At 50.6% G+C, this 19,197-nt stretch overlaps 1 protein-coding gene across 1 annotated transcript; it reads right to left on the reverse strand.

Moving 5' to 3' along the window:
• Positions 1–1,152: 1,152 nt before the first annotated feature.
• DHX38 (DEAH-box helicase 38) lies at positions 1,153–19,048 on the reverse strand. Its single transcript, XM_082676949.1, has 27 exons — positions 18,825–19,048; positions 16,434–16,775; positions 15,886–16,073; positions 15,113–15,217; positions 14,415–14,562; positions 14,153–14,271; positions 13,918–13,994; positions 13,315–13,470; positions 12,617–12,778; positions 12,300–12,407; positions 11,812–11,924; positions 10,208–10,345; positions 9,654–9,840; positions 9,323–9,508; positions 8,803–8,943; positions 8,359–8,469; positions 8,149–8,265; positions 7,876–7,983; positions 7,377–7,489; positions 6,450–6,658; positions 6,187–6,341; positions 5,627–5,782; positions 5,397–5,531; positions 5,081–5,206; positions 4,457–4,552; positions 2,916–3,037; positions 1,153–1,629 (listed from the first exon to the last, which is right to left on the reverse strand). The coding sequence occupies exons 2-27, from the start codon at positions 16,754–16,756 to the stop codon at positions 1,545–1,547; spliced, it is 3,684 nt and encodes a 1,227-aa protein (XP_082533075.1). The 5' UTR covers positions 16,757–16,775; positions 18,825–19,048; the 3' UTR covers positions 1,153–1,544.
• Positions 19,049–19,197: the final 149 nt, after the last annotated feature.

Below are 19,197 nucleotides of genomic sequence, written 5' to 3' on the forward strand. Positions count from 1 at the left end.
GACAGACCCTCTTCTACCTACCTGGAGTACAATTCTTCTCCCCCTGAGCTAAAGGAACCCAGCACAAACCCCAGCCGCCGTCTTACTAAAGGGAAGGAGGAGCGCCCTAGAACCACCATGTGGCCACGTACACTTGCCTTTGAGCCTCCTCTGCACAGCCCATATGAGAAGGAAGCTTCCTGCCATAGGCAGGGCCCAGCGAGCCAGCCCTGGGGTCCCCAGAATGAGCCCCCTATCTCAGCCTGAGACCCTCAACTGCTGATATTTCTAAGATGTCTAAAGTATCCTGCTCCTCTCAAGTAGGCATTAAAGGGTAGACGCACATGGCTGAGAGCAAGGCAGGGGACCCCTGTCCAGTTCAACCTTACTGTTCTCTCACACCAGTCTCAGGAATCCACTTCCGGGTCATTGCCAAGAAACGCTTTTGTACCTCTAGAAAAAGAATCAGTTATCATCTGAGGAAGAGATGGTGAAGAGCAGAGTATTAAATCGGAATATTAAAGCTGGAAGGAAGGTAGATCTGAATGGAAAGGGTCCATAGTTAAAAAGAAAGCATTGGAGACAGAGTGCAAACAGATTCTTGGGCAGAAGTCCAGAAGCCAAAGCAGATTCGGGTACAGCTGCTGGGGGCGGGGAGCCTCCCCACTTATTTTGTGGCACCTGTGTATGCCACATGTGCCTCACTAGACGTCGCCTCAGCAGACCGTTGAGGCTGCTTAACAACAGAAAAGACTAGTGATTCTAGCGTAAGCATCATCTTTCACGTGAAAACCGATAAGCAACATTTTACACTATTTTCCATGAATACACAACACATAACGGAAGAAACTTCAGCCATTCTGAGCAACAGAGCAGCCAACCCGCCCTTGGGAAAGGACAGAGGGTGCGCGGCTGCTCACCTTCCTCCCACTTCCTGGCCACCGTGGCCGCCTTGCCCCAGCCCTGCCAGGTGCTGGTGCCCCAGGCCATTCTCCTTCCCTGTCAGCTGAGTCCCACCCCATCAACCCCTCCTCTAAGAGGCACTGCCTGGAGAACAGAAGGGCGAGCTAAGATTCTAGAAGGATCCATCCAAGGAAAGTCAGCGTTCTGCCTATTCTCTAAAGTGTGATTTAGGGCAGTCAGGGGAAAAGAAGAGTCAGAAATACAATAACATTTTACAAACAATAAATTTATTTCCAAATCCTGAATTATAACCAAATTATAATTCCCCCTAGGTCTATTGTGCTGTTTTACACAAGAATTTTAAAAAACATAGTCAAAGCCGTGTCATTCATACACCAAGTGTCCCGGGGACAGTTTATTTGAATACGGTGGGTCCGGCCACCTCTTGTGGTCCTGGCAGCTGCTCTGCGGCCCCACGCCTGCACCGAGAAACTCCCACCTCCTCCACGGCAGAGCCTGGCCGCAACAGGTGCCCCCAGGGCCATGATGTACACAAATGAAAGCACACAGATGAAACGGTTTTGTCGGCAGGCCTGGGCCCTCCAGCCACAGGGCTCATGACTCAACACCTGGCCCCCCTCCTCTTCAGGGACAGCATCAGCTCAGAGCCCAAAGCGGGCTGGTGTGCGGCGAGGGGTCATGGGTTCCCCTTGCTCTTTCCGACCTGGGGTGTAGATCTTTGTAGACCTGGAGACACAGAAGAGGGGTTAGGAATCGCACTGCTGCTCACTCCGGCCAGGACACACAGGAGGACGAGGAGCCTGAGGTCTTGCTGCTTCTGTGTGTGAGCAGGCTTTGGGGCTGCAGGGTCTCTGCCCCTAGCACACTTCCACTCCCCTCGCCTTCCCTATGTGTGATCGGGAGCAGAATGATAGCACCTCTTTCTTCTATCCACTGAGGCAGGTTATGAGATTTTTTAACAATTCCATTCATATCCCCTAGGTGAGCTCTGAAGGGAGTCTTCCCTCCACCTCACCAGGCCGCCACTCCAGCTGTGGCTGGGCTTTGTCCCCAGTTCCTGGAAGTATCTCTAGACCCTTGGAATTTCCCAAGGGACTGGAGTGTCTCTGTTATTCACGGTGGACCACATCTGATAGTTTATGCAAATGAGATGACTCAGGATGGTGGCTGCCCTGCCAGAAAAACCAACCTGTGAACAGAGGGCTGTGCTTTGAGCCTCGTGCTATCAGCCCAGACTCTGGGGAGGGAAAAGAGGTTGGAGATTAAGTCAACACATGGGTCCTGCCCAATAAAACTCTGGGCACCAAAGCTCCGGTGAGCTTCCCTGGTGACAATACTCTGTGTAATGTGCCAGGAGGGTAACATGACCCCAAGGACAATGGAAGACTTCACATCTAAGACCCTCTCAGACCTCACTTTATACATCTCTCCCTTTGGCTGGTTCTGTGTCCTTTTGCTATAATAAAACTGTAATATGTATAGTACTTTCCTGAGTTCTGCGAGGTATTCTAGCAAATTATCAAACCTGAGGGAGTCCATGGGGATCCCCAAATTTGTAACAAGTTGGTGAGAAATGAGGGTGACCCTGGGTACCCCCCAACTTGCAGGTGGTGACTGAGGTGAGAGCAGTCTTGCAGGGACTATGCCCTTCACCTGTGCAGTCTAACTCCACGCACCAGGGCAGACGCAGGTGCCCAAGGCTCTCCTGGCCTTGCCTCTCCACTGTGATGTCCAAGCCCTAGCCTGTTGGTAAAGCTGTGAGACCTACTCTGCCGCTCCAGCCCACCTTGGGCCCCATCACAACATAACAAACAACGACCAGGAGTTGCAGCTGTATCACCACTCCTTGAAAGTATGTCCAAAACCCCTCCCGTCTCCACGTGACCACAGTCAACTCGTCACCAATTCACCTCTGCACATTTACATTCTCTTAAATCACGACCCTGCCTCAGGGCCTGGTCAGTCCAGCTGGTGGGCTCCATCAGGACAAGAGTCCCGAGACCACAGCTCACCTGACACTACCCAGGGGACTGCGCTTTTCCTGCTCCTGCCGCCGGGCCCGCAGCTGCTCCTCGGCCAGTGCCATCTCCTCCTCCATGGCAGAGGCTTCCTCTTTGGCCCGTCGGCGGTTCTCCTAGAGAAGGGAGAGGTACTGGGGTCACTGGGGATTGGCGGGTGAGGAGGGCCAGCCTGCACCCATCTCCCTGCTGCAAGCCAGGTGCTGGGTAGACCTTGCCAGCTCCCAAAGGCAGGGACACACAGCTCCCTGCCCCAGCACTGAGGCCTGCTTTGCTCACTGATCCAAGACAGACATTGGATGATTGAGTCCTCACCCTCTCATGCCTCAACCCTCCACTCAATTTGCTAAGTGCTTACATGCTCTAACCAAGTTCATAACCATGCCAGGAAGTACAGGAAATAGAGAAGACATGACATCTGGCTGGAGAGGACGGACACAGGAAGATGTGTGCGGGCCCGGTGTGGGGAGGACTATGCTGAGAAGGGGGGAAGCTAAAGTCCACAACATTCTGCAGCCCTACCTCCAGCTGGTAGCCACCAGTGGACACCAAGACTGTCAGGAGACCGAGAAGTAGGTAGAGAATTTATAACGGAGGGTCTGGTGGGACCACTGAGCAATCTTAGTGTCTTCAAAAGTGGCACCACCAGACCTTATGTGCCTCCTGACTGGATCTAAAAGGAGGTTCACAGCACCACATGCATTTATGCATCCTTACCCGAAACAGCTGAATCTGAATCTAACCAAGGCTTTAGATTAATGACTAGCTTACAGAAAGCACACGGGATAGAGGCAAAAGTTAAATACGTTGAGGAAGCAATCAGCTCGAAACAGAACGTGGAACATTCTACAAGATGACCAACCTGTTTTCTCCAATAAGTCAATGCCATAAAAAATGAGTGGGGGCAGAGCTTGTTCCAGAATAAAAGACTTAATATATGTAATGACAAATTTCAATGCCTGGATCCAAATTCAAGCAAATCAATTATAAAAAATTATCTTTGGAATAAAAAAGGAAACATGAATAAGAAGTGGAGACTTTAGCAACGTTAAGGATTAATTCTGTTGAGTAAGATTTGCATGGAGGTTATGTTTTAATTTTTGAAAGTCCTTTTAGAGGCACATATTCAAGTGTTTATGGGTGAAAAAATATAATGTCTGAGGTATGCTTTAAAATATTCCAGGAAAAACCAATATGTATGGAGTGGGGTGGGAATAAGAGAAACAAGGTTGGGCAGAATGTTGATAATTATGGAAGCTAAGTGAGGAACTCGTGGCTCATTATACTGTTTCTGTCCACTTTTATGAGTATTTGGACTTTTCAATAATAAGTTGTTTTTTTTTAAGGCTCAGCAGACCAAGCAAATGGAGTGCGTGGGGGGAGATCAGACAGACTAACCTGCCTGGATCACAACTTTTATGTTTGACAGGGAAGTGAAGGGAAGCCAGATGACGATGTGTCTTTAATACCAGGCTGAGAGGAAAGCGGATCCCAGAGACAAACAGATCCTCCATAGAAAAGCACAGGATCCTTACCTGCCGAGACTTTCCTGCCTGTTTCACGCTGTAGAACATGGGGCCCAGCTCTGCCAGCCACTCTCCGTCCACAGCAGTCACACACTGCATGTACTCCTGCAGGCAGAAGGGCCACAAAGCGGTGGTCACAGAAGGACCAATGCTTTGAGCTGTCCCTCCCAGAGCAGTTCCACAATTAGGAGCTGTATGGGAAGGGCCTACCCCTAGCCCTGTGAGGCTGAAAAAGGCAAGGGAAAGCCGCAGACACTGGGATTCTAATCCCTTCTCCCATCCAAATTCCTCCATGCTTGAGAAAAAGGCCCCTATTGTCCAACAGAAAAGGCCCAGCCCCTCAGAAAACCCTTCTGACAACACCAAAAGGGCTTGCTTGTCCGCGGCAGCAAGTAGGAAACAATCCTGCTGGCACAGCCGAGGCCACTGGAATCTAGAGGTTAACTGTGTATCCATATAAACTTCCCCAAACCCCCAACTGAAAACCAACCTCAATTTCCCTGCAAGCAAGGCATGTGGCCTTAAGCCTCCCAAGCTCAAAACCCATCCCAGAAGGCGGCAAAGGGTTATTACAAAGGCCTGGCCCAGCCAAGTGGGCCTACAGTCATACAGGCTGCCTTGGAAAAGACTCACCTTGGTGGTCATGACCAACTCGTGATACACAATGTAGTCTGGGGTGTAGCCCATTCCAAAGAGGGAGCTGGTGGGGTGCAGGTGGCAGGGCATGCCTGTCCGGATATTCACATACTCCCCGATTCCCTACGGAAGAGATGCAACAGGTGGCTACATTGCAAAACACTGCACATCTGGGCCGCTACCCAGTCCAATACTGTCTTGACACAGGCTTTTGGGGGAAGCCCAGATCTGCAGGACTGTACAATGAGACAGGAGACCTCTGCCCTCGAAAGAAGTATCAGGCCCAGAGGGGCCATAGCTCCACTAGGCTCACCTTGAGCTTGGCTGCCTGGTGGAAATAGGCAGCACAGATACACTTTCTGACAATGTCCCAGTCGGTGCCACACGAGGCCAGGCTCATCCGCTGCTGCACCATGATGTCCTTGAGCTGAGCCCGCACCTCCCGGACCTAGAGCAGGACACAGGTAGACAAGGATGGAGCCCTCCTTCCCTGCATCCCAACCCTCCTCCCAATGTGCTGCTTGTCTCGGCCACTGCCCCCACCTTCCGCATGGCCTTGGCATGGATGAAATGATCGTTACACCAGATGGTAGAGTAATTGTTGTTCTTCCACTGCAGGTAGACATTCAGGTAGGTCAGATGGTCACTCTCAGGGACTGCAAACTTCTCCCGGATTTGATCGCTCTCCTCCTCTCGGCCCTAGGAAGGAAAAAGGGAAGTCCAGGTCCAATAAGAAGAGCTATCTCACACTATCATCTACCCTCACCACAACTAAAAACACATCAACATAGTGCCCTGACAATATAGGAAAAATAAATTAGTTTACAACAAAATATTTATTCTAAAATGTGAGGGCTCAGGCACAGCCATCCTAGAAAAAACTGCAAAACATTCCCTGAGAACCATGGATCTTGCCCACCCCTTCCCCTACCCCAACCTGCTTAACATAAAACAGCAAAACCACTCTTTGGAAACTGATTCCTGCCCCTCCCTCCACTCTGTCTTAACAACACAGAGAGAAACTACTCCCCTCTCTCAACCTTCCCTGAGCCCATAACCTCCCGAGATCCCTGGGAGGAGAGGAGCCGGACAGCATCTCCCACCTTGGGCCTGTAGAAGATGGCTGGGACCGAGAGCATGGAGACGATGAGCAGGATCTCGGAGCTGCAGCCCATGTCACAGGACACGATGAGCATCTTGGACAGGGCCGGGTCCAGCGGGAACTCCACCATCAGCCGCCCGGTCGAGGTCAGACCGCCTGGGAGAGAGGAGCAAATCCGCACGGTCAGTGGACACAGTGCCATAAGAGGGAGAACCCAGGCGCCAGAGCCCACGGGGCCCTGCCCGGCTCCCGGGTCCACAGCACCTGTGTTGTCCAGGGCCCCAAGGATCCAGAGCTGATACATGGAGTTGAGCATGTTGTCCTCCGGGGGCGGGTCCATGAAGTGGAACTGCAGCAGGTCCTGCACCCCCAGGGACTTGAGCAGCAGCACCACGTTGGCCAGGTTGGTCCGCTGGATCTCGGGCACCGTGGTGGTCAAGAGCTCATTCTTGTAGGCGCTCTGGGTGTAGAGCCTGTGGGGGAGAAGACACAGTCCTGACGCACTTCCCACCATGCTGCCCGGCTGAGCCCCTCAAATATGCCCAGCTGTCTACACAGGGACCAACACTGGGCTTGTGCACCCAGAAGAGGCAGTGCAGATGAGAGCCACGGGTAAGGAGGAGAAGTCCTCATTTCTTTCCCCCACCTCCCCCTTCCCCTTACAATCACGAATCTCCACCTACTCAAAGCTCAGTCCTGCCAATTCACCATTCTGCTGGAGTCTCCTATGTACTTGTTTCATTTCTGGAACCAGTGAGCCTGGGACTAGAATTATGGCTGGGGTTTTTTTTCTTTATATTTTTCTAGATTTTCTGAATTTCTATAGTTAATACATTATTTTTACATATCGGAACAAAAAAGAGAGAGAGAGTAATTGGAGGAGGAAAAAAAGAACCGGTGCTGTAATTTGTTCACATTTATCTTCTGGGAGGAGGCACACTGTAATCACTGGTCATCCGCTGCAGATACCTTCAACACAGGTCTTCCTAAAACCCAAGGCTGCTCAGACTTCAGGGCTGCCTGGGAAGGCAGCTTCTTCCACTCAGCAGCATGTGATGAGAGGACCAACAAGTGGCTGCCCCACCATTGGTTCCCAGCCTCAGGGATCACCTCTCTGCAGGATCACAGTCCAAGCCTTCCCACCCCAGCTGGGGCTCCACCCCAGAAAGCAGGCTAGCACAGGGCTCCTACCTGAAACACTGACCTGGGCCCGTCCTGCCGGCTCGCCCCGACCTCTGGTTGGCATTGGCCTGGCTGATGGGGTAGATCTGCAGAGCATCCATGCCAATCCTGGGGTTGAAGACCTAGGAGGGGACAGTAAAGACCTGACTAAGGACAGAGTGAGGGGAAAAAGGGAGGCAGGCTTGAGACAAAGACAAACCCTGGTTGCTACACATCACAGAATGAAGTGTCTTAGCGATGTAAGCAGCCATCTTTCGGAACCAGGAACCTCAAGAAATTTCCAGCTCCGCAATCTCTATCGAGCTATGTAAACTGTGTGTCTACCTCGAGTTATCACAAGGATGGAATGAATCAAGCACATGGCAAAACCAGCACTCAATAACCACCACCACCACTTCCATGAGCAATCGTCGTTTGAGGGCCAAGGACCCAGGGCCTGCCTTCCCACCCCCTTGGCTGAGTTAGCTTTGGGTGAAGGCCCAGGGCCCCGGTGCCTGTCTCCTCTTACCTTTAATTTACAATAACCAGAATCGATAACAAACATGATGCCATCGACAGTCAGAGAGGTCTCAGCAATGTTGGTGGCAACAATACACTTCCGAACGCCATCCGGAGCCTGGAGCCGGACAGGACACTCATGGAGGGAAGGCTGTAGGCCTTCAGGTAGGAAAAACCCCACAAGGAGAAAAGTACACCCCACCCATGCCAGAAAAGTAACACCCTCCCTCTTGCCCTCCTTTGGGGGAGTCTGGGGGAATCCCAAGGTGGGGACCCATCTCACCTTCTGGAAGATTTTGGCCTGGAGGTCAGAAGGCAGTTGGGAATAGATGGGCAGCACAGCCAAGGCGGGCGCGTTCTCCAGTTCTTCCAGATGCTCCACAATCTGGTCTGAGGTCACCTGAGGGCACAGAGAGGAGCTGTGAGACACAGATCCCCCAGTTCTCACAGGAAGGACACACCCGTTCATCCCAGTCATGACCGAGGCACGCACCTCGATGTCCTCTTGGCCAGGCATGAAGATAAGGATGTCCCCGGGGGCCCCCGACAGATGCACCTGCAGAGACTGCTTCACTGCGGCCTCCACATAATCCTCCTGGGGGGTCTGCAAACCAGTGAGGGACACCGTGAGAGGGAATGCAGGCCAAGCCCCCACTGGGAACTGGTGACCCAGTTCTGGTCAGGGGCTAGAGCCGATGAACTCTCAGGGCTGCCGCACCTGCAGACAGGCCTGATGGCCCTCCCTGAGCCCTGCACGTCCACTCCAAAGAAACAACCAAGCGAAACCTCCCCAGAGTGCAGCCCTTCGCCTCCAAGCCCTATAGCCGCAGGCTCCCAGGGTCCCCACAAAACCTCTCCCGACTCAGTGTGCCACTCCACATCCCCCAACCAGCTCCTCATCAAGGGTCAGGGCAGTTCCAAAACAGGGCCTCAGTACCTTGCTGAAGAGGATGTCAACAGGGAAGGTACGACCAGGGATGTGGAAGATGGGGACATTCCCAAAAAAGGAAGCAAATTTCTCTGCATCCATGGTGGCCGATGTGACGATGAGCTTCAGGTCTGAGCGCCGAGCCACCACCTAAAAGAAGAAGTCAGTCAGAGGCTTCCCCACAGTTTTGGGACCCTTGGCTTCTGCCCTCCAGTCTCATCAGCATCACTACCAAATGAAACAGAAGTCAAAGCTGACGGATGGCTCATTAGATTCCTAACAATCCTGAACTGAATCCGTGGAGCCACAGCCAGGAGAACCACGGGTCACTCAGCTGAGCAAGAACAGAGTAAACCACCACCAGCTCTGAACCCCGCAGCCAAGGGCCTCAGGGGCAACTTGGCCTGTCAAAGACCCCCTCAGCTTCCCCAGGCTAGACCCCAGCCTGCCTGGAGTGCCTCGTCACTAACTCCTGGCAGGGCGGTGGTCCAAGCCCCACAGGCACAGAGGCTGGACCCGCAGCCCTCACCTCCCGGAGCAGCCCAAAGAGCACGTCGGTGTTGAGGGAGCGCTCGTGGGCCTCATCCATGATGATGGCGCTGTAGTGATCCAGGTCCGCTTCCCGGAGGGACTCTCGCAGCAGGATTCCATCAGTCATGTACTTGATCAAGGTGCTTTCTGAAGTGCAGTCTTCGAAACGGATGGCATAACCCACCTGGAGGCCAGAGAGACCGCTCAGAAGCTCTGGGCGCCCAGTCGCCCTTGCATGCCCCGAGCTGGGTCCAGGCCTCAGCAGATCAGCCCAAATGACAGAAGCTACCGGGCAAGAACGACACAGCTCAGCGCTTGTGCCCACTCACCTCCTCACCAAGGTTGCCCCCCATCTCTTCACTGACTCTCTTCGCCACTGACATGGCAGCCACACGGCGGGGCTGGGTGCACCCGATCATCCCATAGTCCGTGTAACCGTCTTCATGCAGGTACTGGGTCAGCTGAGTGGTCTTACCACTCCCTGTCTCCCCAACCACGATCACGATGCTATTATCTCTGCAAGGAAGAGAAGATAAAGGGTGAATCGGCCCGAGTGGAAGGCCACCTCCTACTCCCACCTGTAGCTATCCAAGGAGCATGCCTGTGCAGGGAGGAGGATTTCCCTGGGAAAACGGTCTTATACTGAAACACCCTCTAAAAAGTGTGGAAGACAATATGGTTTAAACAAATGAACTAAAACAAAACGATGCCATCTTGCTTACTTCAAGCAGGGTAGCCCAGGGCACCCAAGTGAGGGGAAAAAATCCTTTCCCTTCTCCATCAGCTGTCATACCCAAAAGAAAAAGAGCTGCAGAGTACACACAGGAGAAAATGGGACACCTGATTCAACAGTGGAATCCCGACCCGGGGTGGACACAGTTACCTGATAATCGTGAGCAGTTCCTGCTGCACAGCAAAGATGGGCAGGTACTGCCTCTGCTCCAGAATAGACTTCTTCTTTGCGAATTCACTGCTGGCTTCACTCTTTTTCTTCATGTGGTCTGCAAACTTCTGCTCTGTCCTGAGAACACACAGCAGCCTAAGCGCCCTGCACGGCTTCCCACATCTTCTCTCCTGACTGGGTTACTGCCCTGCTTCCTACACCCAGAAGTGAGCACTGCTTCAAATATGCAGGAAATCTTTGAGACGCCACAGCTGCCAGGTGCTGCTCATCTCCTCTGTCCTAAGGGACCAGACTGCTGTCTGAGAATCCATCGTCCAAAACCTGCTCAACGCCCCCAGGACACACAGCTGCAGAGGGCTCAGAGGAGCTACAGATCAGCGAGTGGCAAATCCTCTGCCCTGAAAGACTTCAGCCAGAAGAGAAGCTGAAATCCACAGGTCATCACCTTATATGGAACAACCCTGGGCAATGTCAGCACCACACTTAACAGGCTGAAAAGAGGAGTTGTGGTTACAGTCATGACCAAGGTCAGACTCCCTCCCACCTCTTGGTGGGACAGCAGAGTCCATAAGGCTTTATTTTTAAAGAACTGTGAGAACAATCCCACTTGACGTTTACCTACAGCTTCCACTGAAAGCGCTCAAGTATCCGACACACGTACATCCCCAGGCTGCAGAGCGAAAAAGGTACCAGTCCTACCTTACCTACATTAGTCTACAGTCTCCACCCATCCCTTCCCCAAGAGACTTTTCCTCCATCAGATTTGAGCCCACGCTCTGTCAAACTTCCTGTTTCTAACATCCCAGTCATTCCTGGTCAGCTAACAATTAACACCTATGGGATTAAATTAACTAGAAACTAACAAGGGCTGATCAATAGCACCAACTTCTCACTTCTCACAGGGTTATAGAGAATTATTAACTCAGATGACAATTTTGTAGGATTTCAGAGTGTTCAATGAGATTCAGAAGGGACATTTGAGTTCAGCCACCTACACAATGAGGAAAGCCCAATAAGCAGTTATCCAACATCTGCTTAAATACCTCTATGAATGGGGAAGTCACTACCTGAGAAGACAATCCTTTCTATTCTCAAACCTCTATTAAAAATAGTTCTTCCTTAGATTGAACTAAAATCTAAGGGTGCAAAGCACACTTTCTCACACTGAGCATCTGAAAGGCACTCTGGCAGAGTGGCTAAGAGTGTGGGCTCTGAAACTAGACTGTCTGGGTGTGATCCACACTCCACCATTTCTAGCTGGGTAACCTCAAACAAGTTACTTAACCTCCCTGGACCTCATCCTCCTCGCATGAAAAATGGGAAAGATTACAACTGTCCCATGGGACTGTCATGAGAATCCAATGACTGAATATCTGTGAGTTCTGTGGTGCTGCCTGGCACAGAAGAAGCTCCTGCAGTATCAGGGGCGACAGTAGGAATGTTATCTCAGAAAAGTCGAAAAGACCAGGAGGAAGGGACCAGAGACTCAAAATGACATCATTTTCCTATTGGTGAGTGACGAATCCTATCAGACCCCTTGAGGCCCCATCTTCAGAGACACCTGCTGCTGGCGAGACTCCTACCTGTAGTCCACTTTACCGTCCTCTGTCAGAGCTTTATCCGGCTCTTCCTCTTTTTTGACACCCATTATATCTCCCAGTTTGGTTCCAGCCAATTCCCAGTGTTTGTGTTGAGCCTGAAAAAGACACAAAAAGTCAATCTGCTCCATCCCGTGACACAACTGTGGTCCACGGAAAATCAGTCCCATCTGACAACAGGCTTCATCTAGCAGGCAGTAAGTTCCCACAAGGTAGCAGTGGCACCGAGCCGTGCCTCCCAATCTTATGTCTGAAGCTCCTGAGAAACCAGGCCCCGGATTATCTTAACTGAGGCCCTGGAGGAGGAATGCAATACCCTCCCACAAGGGCTGTTTCTTGCTCAATGAGTTTCCTCTAACTGCCAATAGGAACCCTACCTGTGAGGTGGAACATGATCTTTAAAAAGAAGAAAAAAGAAAAAAAAACAAAAAAATAGGCAGATACTCTCTGGCCCTAGAAGACGAGAAACCAACCTTTCTGCGTTCCTTTTGCTCCCTGTGCTTCCGCACCGTTTGACTGCCTTTTCTAGCGATAATGGCCAGGTCAGAAGTGGCGTCCTTGACTGGAATCACAGGCTCTGGCTGCAGGAGGTTGAGGAAAAAGAGAAATTCTGCACTGACCATTAAACTCAACACAAAGGTCCACTTCATACTGGTCCTGGTAAACGAAGGGTTGCTACCCTACCCCTATCGTGATGGGGCATTTTTCCTCTCCTTTCCTTTCTCTTTCTTTCTTTCCCCATTTCAGGCTTCTCTGAGCGTTCTTCTCTCTGACAACAGAGGACCCTCACCTGCTTGGTGAAGACGATGCGCCCGTCCAGAAAGGGAGGCACCAGGTTATGCACCATCAGATGGACCTTGGCTGCACTGTCCTCTTCAAAGTCGTCGTCCACCTCCAGCCGATGCACCACCCCGCTGGTGAGCATGCGGTTGGTCTCCCAGCGTTCGTTATCCTGTGAGGACACAACGGGAGGCCACGTTAAGACTGCAACTGCAAGGCCATCCTGAAAGGTCCCAGGTGAGGCCACGCAGAGGGTCCTGACAGAAGGGCCACAGGGGCTGCAGAGATGTCACGGGCCTCTCTACCCTGCAGCTCCTTAGACAGAAGAATCGCTGATCCCAAACCACCTGCAGTACTCTTCCCAGAAGCAACCCGTTGTATCTAAGGCAGAACCTCTATATGGATACACAAACGGTGACTGTCCCTGGCCCCGCTGAGAGACACAAAGGACACACCACAGAGCCGGGGCCTGACCTCCCAGTTCCCATCAACAGCACCCCTCCAGGAACTACTGCAGAAGACGGAAGTCATGATTTGGGTTGGGTTTTTCTTAAGTTACTGATAAGTTCCCTGCCCACCCCTCTGCCTCCAGAGGAATCGCTAAGTCTATGACTTCAGCAGCGGGGAGACAAGCTGTGCCGTTGGCAGGTGCATGTGACCTGCCGCTTCTCCAGCTGAATCTGCTCCACCTGCTGTGGGCAGCCTCACCTCATTGATCTGCCTCCGCTGAGCCGAAATGCGCTTTTGCTTCTGTTTGTGCAGATGCTGCTCCCGCCTCCTCACGTAGTCCTCAGAGGAGTAGGCCAGGGGGTTGTGGAACTCATCGTATCCCTCATCCATCATGTACCAATCCCGGTCAGCTTGCTGAGGCACAAGAGACAAAGCAATAAGAACAAGGCGCAGATCGAGTTTCTGTGCAAGACGTGGCCAGAAGGGGAGGACGTGTTTGGTAAGAAGTCACTGGTGCAGCATAGCAATCCTCGTGAGAGACACAAGAGAGGCTGTAAGACGAGCCACCTAGAGGAGAAGCAGTTTACAGCACAGTCCACCATGACGGCGCTTCTTACGTTTACCACACGGTGGCACCAGCACACAGCCGGAAAAGTTAAGTCTGACCTGCATTTGGTGAGAAGTTTGACCACAGAGCCTTTGCCTGGAAAGAGATTCCATGGCTTCGAGACTGAACGTGGCTCAACGTCCGGTTCCACTACAGTGTAACCCATGACCCTTGTGCTCAGACACCCCCGGTCACCTACTCACTGACAGATGGCCACCACCCCTCATTCAGTCCCTCAAAGATGTAGTTTTTACCCTCTGGTCATCCTCCCATTGCTGCCGCTCCTCTTCTGTGTCGAATGAAATTCCTTCTTCGCCATCCTCACGTCTCCCTGCGGGAGAACACGTAGCAGGTCAGTCTGCACGGTCCCAGCTCATCCCCAGTGGCCTCACACAGACCTGCCGAGCAGCACAGCCCCAGCCCGGCTTTGCCCAGCCCCACCAGGAAAAGCGACCCTGCTTCCTGCTTCCCACTTCCACCCTGCCTTACCTCGGCCCCTGGACAGACGTGGGGTGGACCCCAGATGTCTTCTGTCATCGGCCCACTCATTGTATTTGTAGGATGGAGTTGGCAGAGGTGTGTCATCCAAGTACCTGCTCCTCACAGACCTGGGAAACAGTATAACCAGCCTCACTAAATAGTCACTAAGCTGAGATGTGTTCCCCAGCCACCATCTGCCCTCCCAGCCCCAATCACACCCACCCTGTGCCGCCCACCCAGAGAACCTGGACTGCACCACCCAGAACGTCACCTGTCCCTATCTCGACTGGACAGCCGATGACTCCGCTCAGAATCCCGATAGGAAGGTGTTGGGGAGGGCGATTCCCACTGTGAGCGCTTGGAGGAGCCATAGCCACTGTCCTCCTCATCCCAGGTAGACCTTGAAGGGGTGGCTGCATCTGGGCCACAAAAGACACATCCACAGGGAACGCCTAAGACACAGCTACAGAGCCATTAGGTGAAAGTCAATTCACCAAATTTCTTTTACTATTTATAAACTTTGCACCTATTTGCAACAGATAAGATGGTTTTGACAGCTTTTAAAGAGATCTGAATTTTAATGTCCCAGTTTTCATCTGTGCTCATAACAACATTTTAAGGAATATCCAATTTATCTCTGCAATCACATCCCTCTTGAATGTACATATTTCTTTGTATTAAAACTTTCTTCTGCCCCTACTCCACCCACCCCCAGCTCCCTATTCTTTCCTACCATTTGGAAAACTGGCCACTCAGCAAACTGGCAAATCATGTTAAGGGAGCATATCTGTGTCCACAGAGAAGTCCACAGCCTTCCCAACTGAATCAACTGACTCAGAACCAAGTATTCCCAGAAATTCATGGTGAAATCAGGAATTCCAACCCAGTTCCACTGAGGATGAGAGTCACTCACCCTGCCTCTCATACACTTGGCTCTCTCAAACCACCACAAGCAACAGCTCAGACTACCTTTAGGCCGGTGTCGGGGGCTCTCAGGTTCGTTTCTTCTGCCGCTGCGCTCTGACCCTCCATCTCGCTCCGACCTGCTGCTGTGCCTGTTTCTATCCCGCTCATCTGTGAGGAGTCACCGGCAGAGCTTAGAAAACAGGTGTCCCATCCTAACTTCCACCCATCTTCACCCTAGAGAAAGGACAGGCCTCCCCACTCACTCACAGGTGCAACCTCACTGCTCTAATGCGATCCATGGGCTCCTGAAACTCACATATCCCCATTCTTTCAAGGGCAAAAATTAGTTACTGGCTAGAAAGTTTCAAACTCACAGTAAGTTATTTTCCTGCAAGAATTCAAAAAAGAGTAGTTACAAGTCTATAATGAATAGTTATTTAATAGTTACATGCCTACAAGCTACAGAAATCAAACAACACTGAGGAAAGCCAGTATTGGATTTTACGTCTAGCTTTGATCCACAGCACCGTCCTTTTTCTCTCACCAACACTAGTGTCAACTGATTTCTCAAACATATTACCCATTTTCACCTTTATCACCAATTTTCCGGATAAAATGAGGACCACACACTCAAGCAAAGCAGCTATGTTGCAAGTAACAGCTCTTTTCTTAAACTGCCTGCTAATCCCAATACCAACAGGGTCAAAAACAACCAGGCTGACATGAAAATGGAGTTCCCTAATTAACGGGTGTTATAAAAATTCCCACAACAGGAAAAGGCCGACATGTTAATTCAGGTGCTTATCAGGCACTAGGAACTCTGCTGGGCAGTTTACCTCTGTCTCTCTTGCGGTCACAGTCTCGATCCCTCGACCTCTCCTTCTTCCGATCCTTTTCTTCTTTGGACGAGGCGTAGACACCATGTTCCCGCCACTCCCGCTCTCTCTGCCGACTGCGTTCCCAAAACTCTTCACTCACACCACCAGGATGGGATGGAGTCTCTACCCGAGCAGATCGATAATGTCTGAAACAGGGAGGGCAGCTGGTAAAGGGCTTATCCATGGAAGAAAAACCTGCCCCAAACCTTTGGCCAGGCCAAATATGTGATCTGGCCTTTTCCACTTTATCTCCCTGGTACGGCAGGTTTGCATATGGCAACAACCGTAAGTGCTTCTAACCTCCATCATCTACTCTTTAGGTGCCTTTGAATCTTCCCCCAGATCTGAAGAAAATACCAATTCTTATCTAGCCTCAATGTTATAGAATCACAGTAAAATCATAAAGTCCTAAATGTCCAACAAGAAAACTGAGAGATAAACATGAGATGCTATTTTCTGGCCTCCGTTTTCATTCCCTTTGGGGCAGTCCACCCGAAGGCTCTTACCTGTCTTTCCGGCTACTGTGGCCAGCCTGGTCACTGCCCTCCTCCTCAGCATCCTTCTGGTCGTCCTTGCTCTCTTCCCAGTCCTTATAGGAAGAGATTCTGGACTTCTTCTTGTCCTCCCCATCATCCTTCTCCTCTCTCTCCCTCCTTTTCAGGGAAGCCAACAAGTCTAGTCCCAGCAATGAAGGGCGGGGAGCAGGGGCCTTGAAGACATGCTGCTCACTAGATGCACTTTTGGTCTTGAAAATAAGACCGCCAACCTGGGAGTCCACATCAGTGCCTTCCAATCGATGGATCGAGGCATCCTCGCTGGTGTCCTCCATGACAGGCTCTGGGATTTCTCTGGAAGGAAAACAAACCATTTGATATCAGACATAAGAAGGGAAAAGGCTTGGCTCTGCTACATCCCAGAATAACCGTAGGTATATGGATCTCTGGGGGGTTGACCTCCCCCTCAAGATCAGAACTCCTTTAGTTACCTCTTACCAAGACCTGTCCATCGAGTCATCGACAATCTCAAAAGATCTTCCTACTTCCACCCCAACTCACGTCAGAAACAGATACACACACACACACACACACACACACACACACACACACACACACACACACACACACACCAGGATCCAAGAGGGTATCATCCAGGCAAGAACAGACCTCACTAAGGGACACTTACTAGAGCATTATGGCATCTATAAAGGGAGTTTAGGGAAAACACCACTAGATTTTAAATCAGAAACCTCAGTTAGAACCCAGGCTCTTGACATTTTCTACCTGCATGATTGTAAGCAAATAACTTAATCTTTGGTTAGGCATAATTTCTACACCTGCAAAATGGAAGTACTTTTTGCTCTATCTAATCCATGGAGTTATTGTGAGGATCAAATATGAAAGTGTATGTGAAAGCACTGTGTAACCATAAAAAGTTACATAAATGTCATCGTTACATTATTTCACTTGCTGTGCTCCAAGGTATTGATTTGGGTCCCTCACCATTTTTTTACACAAGTTCTTTGTCCTCTCCCTTCCTTTAAACTACAGATACAGCAGAGTTGTTGACGTATAAGACTACCATCCATGTGATCCATACTTTAATGAATTGTGTTTTGTAGAAAACACTTCTCTCACAGCAGTCGAAATCTATTTAGCAACATTCAAGTTCACCAAAAAAAAAAAAAATTAATGAGAATCACGAGGCTAGTAAATGGTATTTCTGAAAAGTAGGTAACTGTAGGATTTTCTGGCATTCAACTTATAACAAATTCCTCTTTACCTCCCACTATACACAATCTACTTATTCTGAATGCTTGAATAATTTCCCTCATTCCAACAAGCCAGTAAAGCAAAGAACTGTCAAGGGATAGGGTACCACCAGAATCCAGAAGTTTCACCCAGCTCTAATTAACATACACAGCTCTATAGAAGAATATTGTTAAACAGACTGAACATATAGTATGAACAACAGTTGCATTTTTTAAAATGCCATCAGGCAGAAGAGAAAAGGGAAAGCTACCTATTGGTGACATCTGTATTCATGTGAGGAAATCTAAACAGGAAGGTAGGATTTGCATGTTCTGCTCAGTAGTCTGAACTAGAAAATATACTTCTAGAATGTCATTTTATGCAGGAGAGAGAACCTTGTCTGTCTTGTTGACTGCTTTGCCCAGTGCCTAGCAAAATAAACGTTTGAGGAATAAATGAATGAATGAGTTTAAACTGATTAAAGGAAACAGGGAGCCAGAAATTTCTAGGGACAACAAAGAAAGATGCCAGCAGCACAGGAAAAGGAGTCTGACAAACAGGTCAACTAACAGCTGAGAAAAGTAAATAAGAAGCTAAGTGTTGGCTTGTGAAGAATAATTAGTGGCAAAGAAGCCACAAGAGGTACAAGAAAAATAATGAAGAAAAAACTGGATACATTCATTCAACAATTACTGAGTGCTTTCTGTGAGCCGATCGGTGTTCTGGGCATTAGAGATAAAGAAGAGAACAAATCAGACAAAACTCCCGACCTTTTTGGAGCTGACATTCTAGTAAAAGATATCACCTGGTAGAGATACCACTGTGACAGAGAAGAGGAAGACAAAAGGAGCCCTGCTGGGCTCGGTGTCCGTCTGGGAGTGGACTAATAGGAAGTGAGCAGGGTGACCCCCCGGGCAGCATCCCTGGACTTCTGCGAGGCCAGGCCAGGAAGCTGGATCTGACCTGAGCAAGGAGAAAGGCCGGTCTTGCAGGACCTAGGCAGCATCCCTAAAGTGAGTAACGCAAGTTGGGTGACAGGGACAAGACTTTCCAAACCTGGGCCCGAACCTGAGCGAGGGGCCGATATCCGCCGCTTGGAGCCGCCACGATTGGCGAAGAAAAGGTCGGAAATGAAGAATGGACACTCACCTCACCAAGCCCGACTCTCGGGACCTTCTGTCCCGGATTCTGGGGCGCTGGCGCAGCCACTCCTCGCTCAGACCGCCTCAGAGAGCCAATATCCGCACCTTGAAAGCCGCCATTATTGTCCCATAAGACTTTGCGCGGCCCCCTCTATCCGTCCAAAGATACCATCGAGAGCAGCCCGAAAAACGCCCGTTCCTAGTGCGGGACAGAACGCTTACAAGGCTAGACTGTCTTTCTCTGCGGCTCTGATCAGAGGCACTTCCGAGTCTCCTGACGACCAATCACGCTTAGTCTAAGAGGCGACGCCCCGCCTCTAGGTGGAATGTGGGAAGCAGAAGTTAAAGAGATCGGTCATATTTATAGGGGCGGAAGTGAC

This window comes from Grampus griseus (genome assembly GCF_964374135.1).
Source record: "Grampus griseus genome assembly, chromosome: 19".
NCBI classification, from domain to species: domain Eukaryota; kingdom Metazoa; phylum Chordata; class Mammalia; order Artiodactyla; family Delphinidae; genus Grampus; species Grampus griseus.